This window comes from Drosophila simulans, chromosome 2R (genome assembly GCF_016746395.2).
Source record: "Drosophila simulans strain w501 chromosome 2R, Prin_Dsim_3.1, whole genome shotgun sequence".
Classification (NCBI taxonomy): domain Eukaryota; kingdom Metazoa; phylum Arthropoda; class Insecta; order Diptera; family Drosophilidae; genus Drosophila; species Drosophila simulans.
Window position 1 is genome coordinate 12,104,206 of NC_052521.2, and position 20,974 is coordinate 12,125,179.

General features: G+C 43.4%; 3 protein-coding genes across 4 annotated transcripts; 1 reads left to right on the forward strand and 2 right to left on the reverse strand.

Annotated features, from left to right (window-relative positions):
- The first annotated feature begins 5,245 nt into the window (after positions 1–5,245).
- LOC6734544 lies at positions 5,246–6,403 on the forward strand. Of its 2 annotated transcripts, XM_016168111.3 has the most exons (3): positions 5,246–5,385; positions 5,625–5,931; positions 5,988–6,403. In XM_016168111.3, exons 1-3 carry the CDS (start codon positions 5,362–5,364, stop codon positions 6,023–6,025), a joined length of 369 nt encoding a protein of 122 aa, XP_016027661.1. In that variant the 5' UTR covers positions 5,246–5,361; the 3' UTR covers positions 6,026–6,403. The 2 variants fall into 2 exon arrangements, with proteins under 2 accessions (XP_016027661.1, XP_002081553.1); XM_002081517.4 differs by having other exon boundaries at positions 5,625–6,403.
- An 8,973-nt stretch (positions 6,404–15,376) lies between these two features.
- On the reverse strand, positions 15,377–18,319 carry LOC6734545 (sialin). The gene is made up of 7 exons (XM_016181979.3): positions 17,763–18,319; positions 17,417–17,631; positions 17,055–17,300; positions 16,548–17,000; positions 16,356–16,488; positions 16,043–16,284; positions 15,377–15,983 (listed from the first exon to the last, which is right to left on the reverse strand). The coding sequence occupies exons 1-7, from the start codon at positions 17,770–17,772 to the stop codon at positions 15,714–15,716; spliced, it is 1,569 nt and encodes a 522-aa protein (XP_016027662.1). The 5' UTR covers positions 17,773–18,319; the 3' UTR covers positions 15,377–15,713.
- Positions 18,320–18,410: 91 nt separating this feature from the next.
- LOC6734546 (putative uncharacterized protein DDB_G0288537) lies at positions 18,411–20,743 on the reverse strand. The gene is made up of 3 exons (XM_002081519.4): positions 20,556–20,743; positions 20,173–20,328; positions 18,411–20,121 (listed from the first exon to the last, which is right to left on the reverse strand). Exons 1-3 carry the CDS (start codon positions 20,556–20,558, stop codon positions 18,775–18,777), a joined length of 1,506 nt encoding a protein of 501 aa, XP_002081555.1. The 5' UTR covers positions 20,559–20,743; the 3' UTR covers positions 18,411–18,774.
- Between the last annotated feature and the right edge of the window lie 231 nt (positions 20,744–20,974).

Consider the following 20,974-nt stretch of genomic DNA (forward strand, 5'->3'; position numbering starts at 1 on the left):
AAAGACCCGCACCCAATGTCCTTCCTCCACGGTTTTAAATATTTTGCGTGTAGAAGCTTTTCTTTTCGTTGGTTTTTTTTTTAACGAAAGGCGGCATATATATTTATAATTTCCCGGGAGGGCCATTTCTAAGCAACATACCAACGAGGTCCTCTGTGCCCGCGTTTATTTTTCACCCAATTTGTTGACTTTTTATGCGTATTTATTTCGAGCACTCTTAACTAATATCAAAAAACTCTGATAAAGAATTGTTGATAAAAATGTTAAGTTTGAGAACAAGAAACCCCTGGCGCCCAATTAAGTGTTAAAACTAATAAAAATGGCTAAGGCAAAGTGAATTAACGACTTTGGAAATCCCAAATGGAAATAAATATATTATAAAATAAATTATTAAAATTGATCCCAATAATGGTTATTTTGGGCAAGAGATTTCTTATCATAATTGTTTTTATTACATAAAAAGGCTATTTATATAATTTAACTGATTAACCTAAAAGTATACCCAAGTTTTTTAAACTTAATTTAACTTTAAGATCTTGTAGATTACAAAAGTAGCTTGTACCGACAATAATTTGAATGAAATACATAATAAACATACTTCTCTATAGTTTTAAAATGCGAAAGCTAATTAGCTCGACACTGACAAGATTTTCACATTAGTTATAGGGAGAGGTGTTGGTTTTATGGAAATTATACGACCTATGGTAAATACTACCCCATAGAGTTGTTCTGCGGCACTTAATTCCCGAAAACGAGGACGATAGTTTTGCATAAACATGTTGGCTAACAATGCGTGAAGCGTATGTGAGAAAAGGTTAATTAATTTATGTCGCACATGCCTAATGTCCATTCGGGGACCTGCTTTATAGTTTTCCCGGCGCGTTAATGGACACATCCTATGATTAAAACTAGGCATGTTTGTCCATTTAAGCCCGTAATTTGTGCCGTAAATCACTCCGAAGTCAGCGCCCACGTTTCGCACCTCCATGTGGTATCTGAGTGGTATCTGGTATCCATTGTAAGGCTCGCTTGCCTAATGAGTCTAATTGGGGTTGAAACTGCTCATAAGAACCCTTTTTCGGGTTCGCATAATCCAGAGTCTTTAGTTGGCCATACGAGTGGTCAGGTCGTGATGCCACAAGGTGTCATCTTGCCCCATCATTAGCGCCATTTGTTTTGGCCCTGGCAGGAGTGCTAAGCAGGTTTCTGGGTGGAGGAGCAAGGCCTGTTAAACCGGTTCATTTGCATATCAAAGGCCATAATCAGCACCTTGCCAAACAGTTCGGAACAAGGTCCACACACACGTATGTGTGTGAGTATAAACCATTTTTATGGACTCCACATCCTGGATGGTGGGGGAGCAACCATATTGACAGGCTCCATTTGCCAGTAGCCAGTTCATTTGCATGCCAAAACTCACCTCACACCTGGATTTTTACCTGGGGTTAATGGCTTCGGCATAAGGCGTGAAATTATGAGTGCTGCATTAGCGTTAATTGGCTGTGCGTGTGGCAGATACGTGCTGTTCGTGCAAAAGATACAAAAGTATCTGCAGCGGAACGAACGAGCGCACAGAGTAGTTCGCAGTCTGAGCCGATTTTAAATCTGCAGCATTATGAAAATTATAGCATTTTCAACATTTTCTTGAAATCACTGGAGAGTCCACCTCCCCCTTATCCCTATCCCTCCCCTATTCACCACTACTCGTTGGCCCCACTATGTCCCTTAGCTGGAAACGGTTTGGAATCGAAACATTCTTGAACGTGGCTCCCACTCCTGGCACTCCTGGCACCCCGGGTACGCCCCCCATCCCAAACGCTTTGCACCAACTGGACGAGGCGAATTTGCCGCAGCTGCGCAGTGAAGAACCTCGTCTAACTTCCAAGTTGGAACCCCAAACGATTCAGGGCGGAGTCATCGCGGCATTGGCGGGCACCTTTCTACACCGATTGTCGGGATTTAGGTGCATACACACACACAGTCACATGCTTGCTGGGATTTGCCCCATTTCCCATTTTCCAGCACGCCCACCCCCCAAAATTTCCACGTCGTGGAGTCGAGGGAAACTTGGAGGAGGCCACCGCCCAGTCCATCAGCGGCAATACGTTAAATATTTTAATGGCCAACAAAAGCATTTTTCGCAACGAATTTACGATGATTCAAGACCAATATTTGCTCAACTTTTGCGCTTTAAATGTTTATTTTTCGCAGATTGAAGGCATATACTGAAAATTAATAAACAGAACCATTTGGTACATAGAAAAATATCTTTGTGGTAACCTAATGATGAATAATTTGCAGAATGAACTAAATTCAAAATACTCATTAATTATTTCATACAATTTTAAAAAAGTATATAATTTAGCTTGAACTTTAATGAGTATGTGTATCATTTTGTGCTACTTCTAAAAAGATTAAAAAGTCGGTATACATATATATAAAATATTCTTATAAAAACCTAAACTAGCTAGGCAGCTAGCTGATTTAAAAAATCCAAAATAATAAAAATAAATAAAAATTCTTGAACAATTAATCACTTGCATCATTGTACATTCGCATACAATTGAATAATACTAAAGTCTCTAAATAGTGCCTCAAATTCAAAATAAGCTTTGCATTCACACTTTAACAAATATAAGATGCATCCAAAAGAACAGAAACTTGAATCCCACTTGGAGATTTTAAAGCATTTAAAGCATTATACCCCTTTTTCTTTAAGAAAAGATTTCCCAAACTGTTATGGCCACGTTAAGACTCGCTTAGCCACCGAAAATGACAATGCTAGCTCTCATTTCCGAGCTGATAAGTCGACGAAGACATAACCATTTCGGGTTGGTAATATCTGCGGGGAAACTTTCGACTGGCAGGACTCAACGTTTATTGGCCCTGCCAAGTGCTGCTCCATTCTTTTTTACGATTGCCATATTGCGGTGCGAATGTGGCTCACATATGCTCCCCTGATTGTGGGTAATTGTCATGTAATAAAAGCGAGAATCATGCTCTCTGTATCTTGGCCTCGTTGGGTGATGAGGCCATCCGAGGTGGAATAATGCCACCCTTGGAAATGGATGATAGCTCCCAACAACTATTTGAGTCAGCAGATTTTTCAAAAGACATCCTGGGGATGGATGGTCGATGTGTCCACTGCTTATCTACCCAACCCCTCCACCTGTGTAATTATTGTGGACCTTTAGCCACTCGTAAATTATATGTGATCCCTATAGCTAATAGGTAATTTATGTTGCGACCGCAAAACAAACCAGCAGCAAAAAAAGGATAAACTTTGTCCGCAAAAAAGTAAAACAAATGTCCACGGATTTGGTGTCCATTAGCCTCTGGGTGGATTGTTGGGCAGAAAGGGGTTCGCCTTGTCTTGTGTGCTGCTGGTCACCTCTGGTTGAAAAAGATACACTACCCACATCAGGACCTTTTTGGGCAATCTAATTACAAAGGCCTCGGGCACATGATATCCTGGCCCACCCCTGTGCCACATACGTACATACAGATATTTATGTAAGTATTTCTGCAACTTTAAAGACACTTTAAATAATCCATTAGCAATGCCTGCACATCAGTGAGCGACGATGGTAAGGGACTTAAAAGCTAAAACCTGTTGAGTTACATCTCAATTCCCCGAACACTTGGCTAACTAAAAAGCCAAAGTCCCCGCATCCTAACCCCTTTTTTCAGCGCTTTCTCCCTGCAAATTCACTTTGTCTATACGTCTTGGCACAGATTATGGCTGCTTTGAATAACAATCGATGGCGCGACATTGATGGAGGATGGAGCAATGGAATGGATTCCATTGTCTGGGTCCTGGTGCCTGCTCCTTGGGCATTTTATTACCGTCTGGAGTGGCTGCATTTTCCTGGTTCCTTTCTGTCTTTTTTCCCTCCGCCTCTGAGATTTGAAAGCTATAAATGGTTTTTGTCATTTCGACTATCGATGGCAAAGTGAATTTTTACGATGGTAATATGGATGCCAGCAGATCATCAGCAGATTTTGGCAATACAAATCGCTGACCCCTTTAAGCCGTCATTTCATTAACATAATCATCATCGATCGTTGATGGTTTGTTCTAGGTTGATTAATGGAGTTATTCAATCGAATCGAAGCAGACTGGGTCAATGAATTCGATGTGCATATTAATGAGGTGACACAATCAACAAGTTATGAACTTGTTAAAGTTTGTAAATACGCTAAAATAATTATAAGATTACAATCCGCATAAAAGCTAACCTTGTTCGGAGCATTAAGTTCAAGATCTCTGATTCCATTGCGCTGAACTTCCCTGCTCTCAAATCCCATCTTAAGTTGCTTGTCAAGTTCCAAGATTAGAAACCAGAAAACTCAACTAGGAACAGAACAACATTGAGTCATCGGCTTCATGACTTCTATATCTCCCATCTGAATACAATTGAATTATAATTGTTTTCGCTGGCAAACTTTATTTGATTTTTATTTCTGCTCAATCGTTTGTGCACACGCCGAATGACCAACAATGTGCAGTGTCTGAGACTCTGACAATTATCATAAAAAATTTCATTACAATAATTAGTAATGCACGCCTAATGATCTCTGCGGAACAAATGATCAAGCTGCCTTCCGACTTTGGAATACTCTTTCGGAAAAGGAAATGCAAGTTTAAGTACTTTAAAGAAGTGGGCAAATTTTTGAAAGACCTAACTTTAATAGTTTATAAATAGTTTCTTGATGAATGTTTAAAATTTGATATAATTTATATTATTTATATTATAGTTAAAAATATATACCTAAAGGAATATATGTACCTAAGCGAAATTGATATCTTGCTAAGCACAAATTTGTACTTCACCGATGGATAAAAATATCTTGAAATCAAACAATGCACAATACAAACACCGTAGGCAGAAGGGGGAAATGTGGTATCCGAGGTGATCAGACGCAAAACAAATTAATCAGCGAGGCAATCGGCGACAACCAACGCAAATTAACCAAACAAATGAATACCAGTTTTCGCCATAGCCCGACCCACTGTGCGCGTTTAATTTGGGGAACTTACGGGATGGAGGGTTCTCTTGAACTGCCAAATGACAAAAGACGCAACAAAACTAACAAATTTTCGGCTCATTATATGTTCTGGCTCCTACCAAATGCGCGAGCCACAAAAAAAAGACCAACACTTCATTATAAACAGATCGTGTTCGGGGGGCAATGGGGGGCAAACAAATCTGGGATCTCCAGCTCAAAAGCTTACAGCGATCGCTGGGCTCCAGTGTTTTTCAGTCGTCAAACGGCAGCATCCAACATCAGTCGCTAGTTGCGGAAGCCACAGAAGCCTCAGAATCCGCGGATACATTGTTACCTGGCTGATCTTACAAGATGTTTGGCAATCATCGGCTAATGGTAATTGTGATTGATCGCCCACGGCACTAAAATAAGTACTTAAGTTCGATTATACAATACTTTGGCAGCTGAAGATGAAGTGGTTTGTATTTGTTGATAGTTAGAGATGCCGAAGTCAACAACTGGTCAAGATCAGTTTATAAAAAGTCGTAGTTTAAATCCAAATACTCCAATTAATATTTTTTACCCCACTTAAGAAAATCTGACATATTTTAATATATTTAATTGAAATCCTTCAGCTCTTCGGCTTCTGCCTGGTTGCACTGACCTGGGCATGCCTCGCCATCGAAGAGTCCACGGACATTGAGGAGGATGTGATCAGCATAGCCAACCAGACGCAGAAGGTGATCCGCGTGCATCCGCAGGACCTGCCACCCAAGAAGGACACCACCGGCAGCCAAATGAACTCGCCCTTCATCCAAGTGCAAACACTGCGTCCGGCAACGGCATCCGGATCCAGTCAGCGGCAGTACGTGGACTCCAAGCAGATGCGGAAGAGGCGCCCTCGTCCCGCCAAGCTGCTGGGTGGAAATGTGGCTGCCAGTGGTGAAGATGCGACGCAGCCAGCCTTGAAATACGAACTAAAAGCCTTTCCCAAGCAGAAACTCAAGCAGCAGAAGCAACTGAACTTGGACGCTAGGGGGGCTGGAGAGTTGTCCGCGGGTCGGCAGGTGGAGCAGGTGAAGCAGGTGGAGGTCGGAGGTCAAGTATTACCCGTCCAGATGACGCCGGGCCCCTATCCCATCTACTATGTGGTGTCCAAGACCAACGGACGCTTCGGCAAGTTCCCCATCAAGTCGTTCCAGTCGCCCGCGGAGTTCGCCAAGTATCTGGTGAAGAGCAAAGCGGAGCCCATTGGCCGGGATCAGCGATTCGAGGTGATCTTGTGATCTACCCGCTCCATCTTCTCTAAGTCAAAGTTAAAGTCTAAATTATTAGCCCCTAAACGTAGTCGTAACTATAATATTATAAATGCTTATTGCCGCAATAAACCCATGTCTAAAATTAGCGAATGAAACAATGGTGAATCCGTTTGAGTCATGGTTTAAAAATTCTTTATCTTAATTGTTTGGTTTTTTCTGCTCCGGTAATTACATGGCATCTATCTTCATCTGTGACTCCATACGCGGAGTTTAGCTAACTGTTTTGCTAGCTGTTAACTGGCCTTGTCATATGCTAATTTTCCAGCGAATCGAATCGAGTGCCGCGTATAATTAAGCCCAGCATAGCCATAACTATTGTCTGGCATTTACATACAGCCACAATGGATACAAGATACGCAGATACGTAGATACATTTGATTTATGGCGTTCTTTCGCAGCTTTCTTGCGAATATCTTTCCAAGTGTCGTTTGCCTTTGTTTCTCTGCTGGTTACCATTTCTTAGCGCGATTCTTCGCATGCTTTCTTCGCCAAACTAAAGAACTTTCTCCCGCCCATTTATAGAATATGATATCTTTTCAAAGACACGCATAGGAATCTTTCTTAAGTTCTATATAGTTTTCTTATGCATTAGGTTCACAGTTCGATACTATGAAACCTTGAATTCCTGTTCTACCAATTAATTGGTGAATAATTGAACACTCATAATTACACTCGACAGATTACAACGGAATCATCCATCCGCAATCATGGAAAACTGTCAGATACTTTTCACTCGACTCCGCAAATCAGAAGCGAATGGAGGATATAATAATTGCGATTTTTATGGCACACATGCAGCATCTCGGGGGTTGTGTCTCTAAGTCTGGTTAATCAACCTGCCAGTAAAAGCAGCCCCTTCTCCATGGAAAATAACCCCAACCCAGCGCCCACTGCATTTCCCATTACTTTTGCTCATTTCGAATCCTGCGAATGTGTAATGAACTTGTGGGCATGACGAGAACGCTGGAACAAAGTGTGATATCGAAATTTCCCAAAGGATTCGACGCCATATTTTTGCCAGCCACGAAAAAGATTCCATCCTTGCAGGACTCCCTCCTCCACCTTCCCCCCGCATCTTGCGTGTGTGTGCGTGGAAAATAAAAGGCGAAAAAAGGAAGAAAACGCCCCAAAAGAAAGTCTTGAGCACAACTAGCAAGTCTAACTTCTGCGGGAGTCGTATAATCAAGCGTAAAAATGCGAAATTAATCAACTTCAGAGTCTCAAGTTAACAACGCACAAGGAATTGAATTAAAACTTTTCGCCCCCGGATCACCCTTTTTCCGCCGGAAAACTGGCCTGAGAAAAGCGGGGCTTATTCAATTATGTATTTGCGCTTGTCCTGCAGTAAAAATTACAATCCACGGGACAAGTCAACAGAATTATGAACACGCCTGGGCAGTAAAAAAAGTAAATAAAATTCCAACTCCGCGGCGAAGGAATCAAGCAAAAAAATGTATATATTTTTCAAACTTTTCTCGGCGACAGAAGTGGGATTTTTTTTTTGTGCTGTTTTGGGTGAGTTTCTTTGCTGCGGTAATTGCAACTTCTCGCTGTCCTCGGGGAAATGTGAAACAATAAATGAAAATAAATGAATTTTTGTTAGCCCAATGGCCAGCAACGTCGGCCAATCGCCTCCCGGGCATGAAGAACGTAAAAAATTTCATTAATTTCCAGCTTGGCGGCTAACCGACGACTTGATAACTTAACTTCATTGGGCTGAAACACTTGTGCTCCGAATGACATTTGACAGCCCAGCTTCGAAGTTACCAAATGCTCAAGGATTGCAGGAGCAAAGGTCTGAAGGACCAAGGACCAAGGACCAAGTACCAGTGCCAGTCGAAAGCCATTTGATCAAAAATTAATGTGTAGTTTGGAACATTCTGTCACATTATACGCGTGTCAGACGGTTTAAAGGGTTACAAATTGGGCAGCCAAAGACAACACAGTCAGGTGCCGAGGGGTGGAAAATTGGCGAAGAAAAGCGGTCACCTTGGTTTGGAATTCATTTTATCACTAGAAATATCATATAACTAATCTCTATCGAAAATATGTGAGATATTCTTTAGGAATGCAAAACTTTAAGGCAGTTAAGAACAGTTAATGAGCTAAAATTAAAGTCATTTTCTATTTTCCGATTTAAGATTTACTTTTAAGCTTTGAATATGTGGAATAACTAGTCTAATAACCACTAGTCCAGTCTAACTAGTCTAATAACTATACCGATTATGATAGCTCTATGCGTATGCATTTTGTGCTACTTCGCCCCACTGTGCAGCAGGCCACATAGGCATCAGCAGCGGCATAGCCAAGTTTTTGCCATAAAAAACATTGCCCTCATGTCCTCGAGACGTTGTTACTGACAGCCACGTGAAAAGGAGCACGGTCCAGGAATACAAACTTTGCGACAGGCCCGCAAAAAAAAAAAAAAAAAGTAGAGGAAAAAATGGTGACCCCAAGCAGGCCAGGATCTGTCGGAGGAGGACCACCACCAAAGGAGCAGGTCGACGCTGCTTAAATATTAATGCCCCGGGAGTCGGTGGGGCAGACCATGAATAAATTTTTGGCTATGAATTTTCAATAGCCGGTCGGTCCTTCCCTTAAACCACGCTCGCAATTTGTTCCACGACTTTAAGAGTGTCAACCACTCGCAGGTGAGTTTGCAGGGCATTAGGTGTCAGGTGAGTCACCGCAGCGCAACAACAACAACTGCAACCGCAAAAGGGTCAGCGGAATTGAATTCATTTCGATTTTCACTTCCGTTTCCGGAGGATGGTAAGCTGGTGACCCCGATACGAACTCCCAGTGCGTGGGAACTTTACGAGCCTGCCGGGGAAAAAGGTGCCTGGAGCCGGAGGAGCGGACACGTGCGTATGGCGCCAATTGCCAAATGACCGCAAAAGCTCAGAGGTCGAGTGCTGGGCCATAGATGGCCCAATAAATGCCATTCGATGCTGTTCGAGCCACAACAATACACTCAAAGAAAAGTAAAGGTAGAACTGGAAACTCAAAACTTGTCAAAATCAAGATATGCATTAATACATTCCCCATTAATTAACGCTTGCCTTTAATGGATTTCCCCAAAATTAATTCAGAATTTGTATATTGGATATTATAATTCACATTTTTTTCTGTGTGATGTTGGTTCCCTAATCAAAAACAAAACTCCAGGCGGAAGTGGTCGACTCCCAGTGCCCAGCCACCCAGCTATCACGAACCCAAACTGACATTGCCCACTGATTTTATTTGCTCATCCGAAGCACTTTATGAAGCTTTTATTTGATTTTTATGCCAGCCGCTATTTCCATTTCTGTAATTGAATTGTCATTGTGCGGACAAAGCCACGCAGCTAACCACTGACCACTCTGGTTGGCCCTGTCCGTTCTCGTCCTGGTTGCTCCTGGACATCCTTGCGGTTCTGGTTGGTCAGCCTTGGCGCCCATCACCCCGTTCGATATGACCGGACATGTCAAAAACGGTTTTGCGCTTGATTGGCGCTTGGACCCCCGGATAAACACCCAGAGGTATACAAAAAGTGACGGACGCAGGACGAAGGACACACGACACGGGCACGTCCTGTGGAAAAAAGGGTTGCGGTCACAAAGTTCCGCCCCAAGGCCATCGAAGTGGTATAAAAATTGCCAGTTAGAAGTGTCCATTCATTGGCAAATTGCCGCAATTGATGTGGGTGGGTTGAAAACTTAGTGGTTGGGTGGTGCGCTGATGGGTGATGTGCTAGAAAGTGAGCAAATAAAAGTGTCACAGGAAGAAAAGCAATTTGAAGTTTTGCCTTTGGGCTGGGAAAGTGCTTCCAGTTCGGGCACAAATAAAAGTGAGACACCTGCTGAGATTGCATCAATAAAAAGTTGCATAAGAGGGGAATACAGAATTTCTAAGATTTTGTGTGCAATTCTTCTAAAAAATACTCAGTTACTAAACCTCTAGGACATCATTTAAATCATTTTAAAAATGATGTACCATGTATATTTAAGAATAAACATAAAAAGCAATATATTTACTTTATAAATTTAAAATAAACCCTTAAAATACTATTCACACTCAAATGAAACGCCCCCTTTCGTATTCACATATATCATTTCGAATGTACTTAGGATCCCCAACTTCAAGAGATGCTTTGCACCTGTTCAAAAATGCAAACTCGCTTTTGCACACTCTTCGATGCCCATTTCGAGGACAATTTGAGCAGTTTTCATATTTAAAATTCCCAAAATGGTGCTACGTGAGATAATAATCGTTACATTTAATGGGATGCCAACTCTCCTGCTCCTTGCAGATATATGTATTTCGCATTCGAGATACTTTCAGCACCGTAGCATTTTCAGTACTCGGCCTTCCGAGGAGGAGATAAATTTCAAGGAAAAGGGTTTTCTCGTGTTGAGTTGGCAAGAAGTGAAGTTGGCAACAACCCCGGGGCCTTGGAATCGTTAAACTTCCGCCGGATGTGCCATTAGCCGGGGTGATTCCGGGGCAATCGGCAAACATAATGGCATAATCGAATGATAATTTAATAAGAACCAAACGGTGACGTCAACATTTGAATTGTGGCCGTTTAATTGAATCCTCGCCGTTTTGCTCCATTTCCTGCCACCGAAACAGCTACGAAGATGAAGTTTCCGCTGGCGGAGAGCAGGAGTCGAGTGGATTGGAATGCGTTATTCATATCGATGTGTGTGCATAATCAGAATGAATGTTCACCCAGGGAATTCCTGAGTTGCGAGCTGTGGCCAAAGGAGCTACCAGTTTCTGCAGCTCAACCAATTCGTTCTGACAACACCAGCTCCACCTGCTTTTCGCTCGGTTTCGCCCCCTGTTTTGTGTCCAACACAATTCAATTTGCATGCACTCATGAATAATGCAATCGGCCAAACATCCAAATAATTCTAATGGACTTGGACTGAAATATTCATACAACAACATCAATGAAACCAAAAGAATGCAGCACAAAGTGCTGGATTTTATGAGTACTAGCATATGCGATAGATAAATAAGATAAAGGGATCCCAAAGGCGGAAAAGCTTATGTAAAACTTAAAACACACCGTTTGTATCCCAATCCATAAAACTTATTAGAAAATGGGTATTTAATCGAAACAGATCCTAATCAAGCGCACACTTTAAATTACAAAAAAGCTCTTAAGTATCGGAGATAAAGTAAATATGATACCATGACGATTGGATAAACAAAGAAGTCCTGTCAAATGCGGCTCGTCCTTAATGTCTTGGCAAACACAAGAATGGCAACCAAATAGGCGGAATGCTTGTGGCTAGCCGGGAAATTGGCCAACTCTGACCTGCCAAGGATTCAAGGCTCCGGCTGACGCGTCCTGCGTATTAAAAATAATATGCAAAGTGCGGGGACCTGTTGAGATTTTCACAATTCCCCGAACAAATAACATATTCACATATTGTTGTGAAAACCCCCGCCCTGCTCCCTTTTCCGCCTGTCTGTGTCTGGATCCCCTTGGTCCTTGGTCCTTCCTTCTTGGTTCTTGGGCGTGTGGTTTTTTCGACTTGGTTTTCCTTTGTTTTCGGTGCGGTCCGCTTATGATTTATCATCGCCGACGCCAAAGTTATATCTTCAAGATTAAAAGTGGATGTGGGGAGCTCTCAACTGACACGCCCCCCACAGCCGACATCCCTTATTCTCGTTCATTTACCTAATGTGACAACTTTAATTTTCGTAGAAATTCCGCTAAGTGGCTTTCATATTTAACATTTTGATGCTCGGTATGATTGGGATTGGGGGCAGCTAACCTCGACTTCAAGTCGCAGAAACTTTTCCGCTGCAAATTCTAGTTTTGCCAATTCAAACAGCAGGTTCCCATCCTTCTGCACTCTGATCTTAGTAATCCCATTTGGATTGTGTGTGTGCTCAGCAAAGTTTTTGGGATGCCAAACTTACTATACTTGTATGCCCCGGCCACGGAACTAAGTAAATTAGCCAAAGGCCCTGGCAAACTACAAGAACTTTCCACTCCGAGTTGCAAGAACTATCGCCGACCGCAGGCCGCACACATTATTAATAATATTTATGATTGAGTGACTGGGCGGGCGGCTTCCAGGGGCAGGATAACTCCAGATGATGGTGCTCCTTACCAGTATAAAGACAGATGACTGACCACAGTGTAAATTAAAGATTATTTCGAAGAGCGAGAGTGGTCGGTCAGGTCTAAATATTTAATCCTAATAAACAAGTTCATTTGAAAGGGAAAGTCAGTTGAGTGTCTAGAAGTAATTGGGGGTATATAAGTATCTGCATATTTGCATATGGTTTTTAATTGTATGGGTGTGAGATACATTCTTTTGTATTTCAAATATTTACCAAAAGAGATCAGATTGTTATTATTAATGTAATTGATTTCGAAACAATTGGTACCACTTTAAGCAGATTATTTGATGGAACAACATTAAAGGAGTTTCTAAAAAATATATAAATTCTTAGAATTGTCACAACCCATTCCCAAATATCTCCGAAAAAGTGTAACAGTTTTCAAATTGAAAAGAGCTGGTAGCCCTACCCCCTCTTAAAAGCTTTTCCTTACCAGTATCTGGAGCCAGGCTCATCTTTATATGCATGTTCGCACATCCATTAATCCGTTCCAGAACAACAGTGGAAAAAAAGCGACAATTGAAGGGAATGGGTGGATGAACCGAACCCGAATACCCAGTAGTCACTGGGGAGCCAAGGAATTTATGGTATAAAAAATGGATTTGCGATGTTTTCGCTGTGCAAATTAAATTTATTGCCGCGGATACTTATCCGTGTGCCCATTGTTCCGGGTACCTTTAGATACACGTATGCACATGTGGGTGGAGGTGGGTGGTAGTGGGTGTAACTGGTAGGAGGGCGGAGTTGGGAACTCGGAATGATGGGCTGTATTCGTCCACAAATTTATACGCGGCTTTCCTTGCCACGGCGCATCCCATTTAACAGATGGAAATGGAAAATTATGAAGCGACGTGCCCGGAACTGCAAAGTTCCTACAGTTCGCGTGCCCACATAATAAATGTGCCTGCCTAAGTGAGCAAAAATAAAAAAACTGGATGCGAGAAAAAATGGAAAATTAAAAAAGCAGACAGTTGCACGTTTGTTTCGAGTCTCCCCTCGATTTGAATGTTGCACTTGCCTCCCAATGACAAGGATCTCCACCCACCGCGCCACGCCCACCGTGCCCCGCCCACCGCGGACTAAACGGAATAAGCGTTAATGCTTCGTTTGAATGAATTTTTGATTGCGTTGTTTACGATTGAATTTACTTCCTGCCCAGGGTAACATTTTTTTGTTTTGTTCATTGTTTGTTTTTTTCTTGTTTGCCATTTTGGGGGGTGAGCATAAATTTGCGTGGCCCAACTCCGCCGGAATTCGCTTTCCATTTTTGCGTTTGCAAATCCGTGCGAATTTTCCTACGGAGTTGTAAAGTTAACTCTTGTTTACAGCTTACCGACATCTCCAAGGAGAGTTTTCCTCCGCAGATCGGAGATAATGCAAATGGCAATGGGAAAATGTCGGGATGGGGGGAGTGGAAATCGTGTTAAACACTTTTCACATTCAATGAGCATTGGGGCGGCAGTCGGGAAATGCGATTTAATAAACGATAATTTCTGATATAAATAAATAATCCAAATGGTGAGCATAAGTGGGGAAAATGCCACAGAAGATTAAACAATAATGATGCAAACGGAAAAGTATTTAAAGTATTTTTCAACAATTGAGAAATTATCAAAAATTCAAGGATAATATAAGTTCAGATATCCATCCTCCCCTTTAAAGTTTCCCACTGCTTACTGAGCTGATGATGGAAAATCATCGATATAATCTCGTTATGGAACTCCTCATCGCCACCTCCTCCAGTTTGCCGGAGTATTGGGCAACGAAACAGGAAACCAATTAATCTCTATCAATGCCCGACTTCGCAGGCTCAAGCTCAAGGATCAAGTGACAAGACATCGACTGGCTTAACAGACGAAACCCGAAATGGACAAGCCGTGAAGTGGCCAGGATGATGGCAGGGATTCCTGGGTGGTGGGAAGGACCTGAGATGGAGACGGGCACTGACATCTACGACTCCCTGGAGTGCAATCGGAAATGGACGCCAATGAAACAAATGCAGGCACGTAAAAAAGTCGAAGACCACGGAGCAGCAAAGGTTGGGCCTGCCCCTTGGCCCCTCGCCAGCCTTCCTCTTCTCAATTCAATTCCCATCTCCTTCGGAACTTCCAATTGTGCAACGCGTGGTATGAGTAATGAGAGAGAACGGCAGCCCAAAAAGGGAAAACGATTTTCCGGTTCAATCAGTTTTGATTTAAATTGCAATTATTAACTTCGGCTGGGCAAATCATTTATTTAGCTGTTATATGGGGTTCTCATAATAAAACATCCCATGATTGCCATCAAGTTGGAAAGCTAAGAATGCCATACTAATTTAATTCTGTAAAATAAAATAGTCTTACAATTGTCGTTCAACTTTTGTGAACTTAATTTATAAGGAAGTCTTTCCGCCCTCGGTTATAAATGAAGAAAAATATTTATATAGTTTATGGCAGTGTTATTTAGTTGTAAAATCGTTCTACTGCCTTCGTTGACGTAGATATCTGATATCTGAATCCAAATTTACATACGTGAAAAAACTATTAATAGAACCTTAAGCCCCGTAAATTTAGCTTAAAAACAAGTTAACACTTTGTAGACTGCGATTAAATACATTACACAATTTTATGAAAAATTTTCCACACAGTAGCTAAGTTCTTTAAATAACTTTAGTTTGGGTGTTAATATTTTCTTAAGGAGTAATAATAAATCAACAAATTAAGGAATACATAGCAATGTCTAAAAATAATAGGAATTATAATGCTTTAAGTTCGGTGAAAAGCAGTCGCTGTGGCGTCACATTCAAATATTTAATTAACTTATTGTTAATAACTACAAATAAACAAGCTGAGATATATAAAAATCCCTTTTGACCTCTGAAAATAATTATCTTAATCGGGATTAGTGTTGAATCACCTGGCTCAAGAATAAACTTTCCCAGACAGCACCTAATCATTTTTAGCTTCCGTAAACATAAAACATTTTATTTGACTAACGCCATGCAGACATGAAGTGACTTTTACGCCGAAAGTGTTGTTTAAATAATAAACAAAAACTGGTAATAAATCATATACATTTGTATTTATATGTATGAGAAGGGAATCTTGGTGGAGAACAGGGAACTAATCCTATGGTATAGTTAGCAACACGCTTAAATCTAGAGGTTAGAGATGCTAAGCTCAGTGGATTCACGGGTAGTTATTTACACAAGATGACGATAAGCCTTATCAGACGTTGTTCGTTGCCATAATCAACACGATATTATGCCAATTAAACAGAGTGCGACTGCCCATGTCACTTTTAATTGCAATCAGATTTTGTTTTGGTCTCCTGTTCGGCGACTATAGGGATTTCCTCATCATGGTCAGATTTAAGAGGCTTCTTCTCCTCCTCATCGTCCTGATCGCGTCCCAGATTCTGAAGTTCCTTCAGCCCGGAATCAGGCAACTGATGACAGACACTGTTCCATGGCTGCAATTTAGATTCCGAGAAAAGCACATACAAGATTCCACTGCCTGTTAGCATCAACGAGCTGAGCAGGAACACATTCTTCCAGGCATCAATGGTTTGCTTTAAGAAGGGATTATACATGGATTAATAAACTCCTTTCAATGGCAGATACAACTTACATTATTGTGAGTAAGTTGGCCCACGATGAAGGGCGATATAAAGCCCGGCATTCCACCAATCATTCCACTCACGCCCAGTACAATGCCCGCATAGTTTGGCGACAGATCAACCATGGAGGCCAAGGGACCCGAGGACACGGCGCCGTGAAGCATGGTGGCCACTGTAACCAACACAATGGCTGCCGTCGCGTTGTACCCAAAGTAAGCTAGTGCTAATACTATTAAGCCTTTAGTGCCACAGCCTAGAACAAAAAAGAGTTTAAATGTTATTAAGACTGTAGAAAATAGATAAACAATAAGAAGTTATACTCACAAATGAAAGTGGCCAACTTGCGGACATTGGTGCGACTCATCTTGTCCGTGCGCAGGAGATAGTCGGCGAATATGGAGAAGACATAAGCGAAGAGCATTCTCATAAGATGCGGCAGTCCGGACAGGAAGCCAGTCTGAAAAGGATCATGCAATGTGTAAAACTGTTGGCCTACAAAATCTCTTAACCACTTACTGCTCGAATGTTCCAGTGATGAATCAGTCTGAAGTAAGTCGGCGCATGGGTCATCAAAGTGAAGAGACCCCAGATGCCACCCCATTGGGCGACCACATTCAGCCAAACCGGACGGGAGGTGGCAATCGCCTTCCAGGGTGTGGGTCCCTTGCTGCCCTGAATGGAGGCACCCAAGGACTTCTCGATGAACTTCCTCTCCGAGTCAGCGATGCGTGGATGCTCAGCGGGACTATCGAACACGAGGAACTGCCAGGCGATGAACCAGAGAGTGCCCACGATTCCGCAGATATAGTAGACCCACTCCCACCGTGTCCAATCGATGATGTAGCCGAAGATCGGATAGAACAGGGCCACGCCCACAGAACTGCCCAAATAAGCACTGACAAACTTGCTGCGCTCGTTGGGCGGAATCCATTTGGCAGTGAGCACGTGCATCGATGGCCAGGCCAAGCCCTTTAAAATGAAAGATTTAAACTTTCCACCAAAATCTGCTTGACGATTCCTTACCGTTATCCACCCCTGGAATACTCGCAGGATAATCAAGCCCGTGTAGCTCCAGTACGAGACGAGGGGTATGAGGAAGCAGCAGAACACACCGATGCCATTGGACCAACCAAACACCAATTTAGTGCCATACTTGGTGGCCAGGATTCCGCCGGGAATCTGCAGTGTCCAGTGGGCCCAGAAAAATGATCCCAACAGAGCGCCCTGCTGCTTCTCGTTCCAGTGAAATCCATTCCTTTCGTACGGAATCTGTCGAAGATATAGTGCACGCACACGTTACTCATACGCCCCGTTGTTGCACAAGCTCCGTCACTTAGTGGCTTTCATTAAGCACTTAACCAGTGATTCAGCGATCTGATACTCACATTCGCCCAGTCCAAAAACCAACGCTCCAGCGAAAATCGTTCATTCATTTCCGCAAGGGCAGCCAAGTCCGTAGAGTTCTCGTGGGTTTCATTTGAGATGATAGCACCCTTCCCGGCAATCATGTCCACAATGGTAATGTTCAGATTGATCCGGATCATGTAGTTCACGATGAAGCCGATGAATGTCATGTACCACAGCACAGTGCGCGCCTCGACTAAAAAGATCAAAGTAGAGTACATGAAATGCGAGCTCCCAACTTGTGGTTGTTCTTCATTTGAAGGTCTTAAACAAGATCTTCGACTTCGAGTTTCGAGGTAAGACACGAATTTCAGATCATTCTCGTACCTTGGCCCATGGTGAATGGATTGACTGGTTGGGAACTTCAATGGAAATTTGAACTCTGCATCTGCAGGAGCTGCCGCCAATCCCTGCGATTCGATCGCCGACGATCAACTGCTGCTGGCCGCTGCCGGAATAGAATGCCAGACCCAGTCTGCCTCCAGTCGATCCGCCTGTATCTGTATCTGTATCTCTTTATCCCAGCCGGACGCCACTGATAAGCGCCGCAGATCTGGCGGATTATGCTGCAGCTCGGCTCGTGATCGCTCATCAACCTGCCCAACATGCGACAGACAACGACGAGTTCGGCGATCGGCAGCGCTCAGTTGAAATTCGCACTTAGGCAGACCGGATCAGTCAGCTGTTGGACTATCTTTATGATATGGCGTGCTCCCTGTGGGTTTCGTTATCGCGTTACGAGAGATGAAGACTAGATATTCCTGAAGACAGCTTAACGACGGGCCGCTTGCCGGATTTACAGCTTTTCAAAGTCCAAACAAACAAGATTGTGGAGTCCACCTCAGAGCTAAGCCAATGACTGCACCGATTTGGCCAGAAAAACAAAAGCGGCGCGTAGTTGGGGACCTGGAAATAAGGAGTTCTTACCAGAAGTTGGAGATAAATCATTTTAATTGATCTAAAAAACACCCACACTTTCCAAGATGCAATTATATTTGTATTTACACCGAAAAAATGTACGCGTCGCGATCTATTGAGAACTTGAGTCACAGTTGAGCTGCGCTGTTATTGCCAGGGGAACATTTACATGAGGATCACGGCATCCACTTACTACATAATGACATACATTAGGAGTATCTTCGTCATTGACTGCACCATTTCTGACTTATGCACATTTTTGTAGTGAGCGATGTGTACTTAGGTATAGGCTAGCATAAGAGTGAGACCTACGAATTGCTGTCTAAATCGAGGGCTAACAGTTGTGCGCGTCTGCCGTCGTGGGGGACACCGTCGCAGGGCGTGGTGCTCCACAAGTGGCTTCCCACAGACGGCTCAGGACTCATCCGACATTTTCGTAGGACATTGGAGGCCGTTCGCTGGCGGTCGAGCCGAAGATCGTAGGCGGATGGTGCTGCTGTCCCTGTTGCTGCTGCTGGTGTGGATGCTGTTGCTGTTGCTGGTGGGGATTGTGGCCATGCTGGTGTTGCTGTGCGGTCGGCTGCTCGTTGCGAAGCTGTCCCAGCGGAAACATAATGTTGTGGGCCATCTGGGGGTGATGCAGGTGCTCATTGGGTGGCGGTGGAGGAGGTTGCTGGTGGGCAGCATGAAGGGCCTGTGCAGCCTCCACATGCTTGCGTTGCTCGCTCTGCTGTTGCTGTTGCTGCTGATGAACCTTCTCCACGCTGGTCTCTTCGTACTTCTTCTGAAGTTGGAAAAGAGGCAGCTGCTGGGAGGCATGAATGGGCACAGCAACTGCGCCTGCAGATGCTACTCGCTCTACTTGTGATTGAGGCGATGGTTCGCGCTCTCCCTTTTCGTATTTCTTTTGCAACTGGTACATGCTGTGGGACAAGTGAGTAGTCACCGTGCTACTGCCACTGCTGCTAGAACTGAGTTTTGAGGAGGTTGACGTGGAGGAGGGCGCGGGCTTTTCCGCTTTGACAGGCGACTTCTTCTGGTACTTCTTGAGTATCTGCATTAGTTCGGACTTTACATCAAGGCGTATCTCCTCGGGAACTCTCTTGATCTCTTCGTACAGGGATAAGAGGAACAGCCTGTCGGGATCCCGGTTCTTGCGCTTCTTGCTCTTCTTTGGAAATGCATCCTGCATGAACTGCAGAAGCTTCTCCTCAAAGGGCGACTCTCTGGATAGTGATCCACTTCCATGCTGGCGTCTTAACAAGTGTGGATGCAATCCACCATGAAAAGCAGGGTGCTGGAGCATTCCGGAGTGTGACTGACCACCGCCGCCATGCTCGCCTCCTCCACCGCTGCCATTGTGCGCCTGCAACTGTGGTACTGGGTGTCCCTGATATGAGCCACCATTGCTTGATCCAGGAGCATCATTGGTTTCGCCATCGTTGGTGTGATGATCCTGCTGCTGCTGTTGTCCTGCATGCGACTGCGGATCCTTCTGGTGCTGCATATTGTGCTGGTGATGGCCCACTGCCGCCGTGAGAATAGCATCGCACAGATGCTCCGGGGCGTAGTCCAAGCCGGTCAAGAAGTTCTCCGCCTTGAGCTCACCATTCATCTCCTCGTAGAAGTACTCGGTGCCCACAATGTCGATGATATCGTTGTCTTCCTGGTTGAGTTCGATCCCCGGCGGTGGAGATCCTCCAGAGAGTTGACAGCGCTTCAGTTCCGCCAGCTTTTTCCTCGTAGTCAGTCGCATATCGCGCCAGCACTGAAAGAAGGTTAAAGTTTATTTTTGGATTTGATAGGCAAGTAATCGCACCTTTTTCCACTGAATAATCGTCTTCTTGGGACCAATGGTGTTAAGGGCCGCTTGGATCTTCTCCCAATACCACTCCTTCTCCTTTTTGCCCTCCATGTACTTGGTTTCCCGCAGCAGTGTGATGAGCATCTTCTTCTGCGGCTTGGTCACTCGATCCTGGAAGGACAAAACGGCTTATTACTCCCACATTCCAATGAATGAATTTCCACAAATATGTGCTTTCCCGCCTCGAACACCACTCCAATTGTTGCTATTGTTTATCCAAATGCCAGCGGTGTCTACAATATTTTGCTGCTCCCCGCACACACACACGTACAAGTCGTGTGTGTGTGTGTGGTTAAAGAATCGGACGATTCGTAATTTTTTGGAACCTTTCAAATTACCATGGTGAGCTTTTGGAGCAGTCTGCGTTGGCTCGAAATCTTGATGTTTTGTTTTTCAACCGCCGTCGAGTTTTTGCTGCTGAATTCCGGGGACTTTTGTTTAATTTTTCACTCCCTCAAACATTGCTGTTGCTGCCTTTCGTTCTTCTTCTTCTTCTGTCCGCTGCGTATGTGTGTGTGTGTGCGTTTGACGGTCTCACCAGTTTGACGTTTCGCCCGCCCGGTTGGAAATCAGCTGATGCGCAAACGACCGTTACAAAATTGAATGTGTAGTTAAAATACTTATTTCGTTGATTTAAATAATGTAGCAATAAGTATATTGAACTATTGCAATAAGTATATAGCTATAATTTAGCAATTTTAGCTATTTTAATGTTATTAAAATAACATTAAGAATTAATTTCTTAATTATATGAAAT

What these genes read in the sequence shown, in the direction of transcription:
- LOC6734544 (XM_002081517.4), top strand. Translation starts at nt 5,362, where the DNA reads ATGTTTGGCAATCATCGGCTAATG. An exon ending in TTGGCAATCATCGGCTAATG is followed by an intron (nt 5,386 to 5,624) that starts GTAATTGTGATT and finishes GAAATCCTTCAG; the next exon opens with CTCTTCGGCTTCTGCCTGGT.
- LOC6734545 (XM_016181979.3), bottom strand. An exon ending in TATTCCAGGGGTGGATAACG is followed by an intron (nt 17,001 to 17,054) that starts GTAAGGAATCGT and finishes TTCATTTTAAAG; the next exon opens with GGCTTGGCCTGGCCATCGAT. An exon ending in CAAGTTGGCCACTTTCATTT is followed by an intron (nt 16,285 to 16,355) that starts GTGAGTATAACT and finishes TTTTTGTTCTAG; the next exon opens with GCTGTGGCACTAAAGGCTTA.
- LOC6734546 (XM_002081519.4), bottom strand. An exon ending in CGATTATTCAGTGGAAAAAG is followed by an intron (nt 20,122 to 20,172) that starts GTGCGATTACTT and finishes ACCTTCTTTCAG; the next exon opens with TGCTGGCGCGATATGCGACT.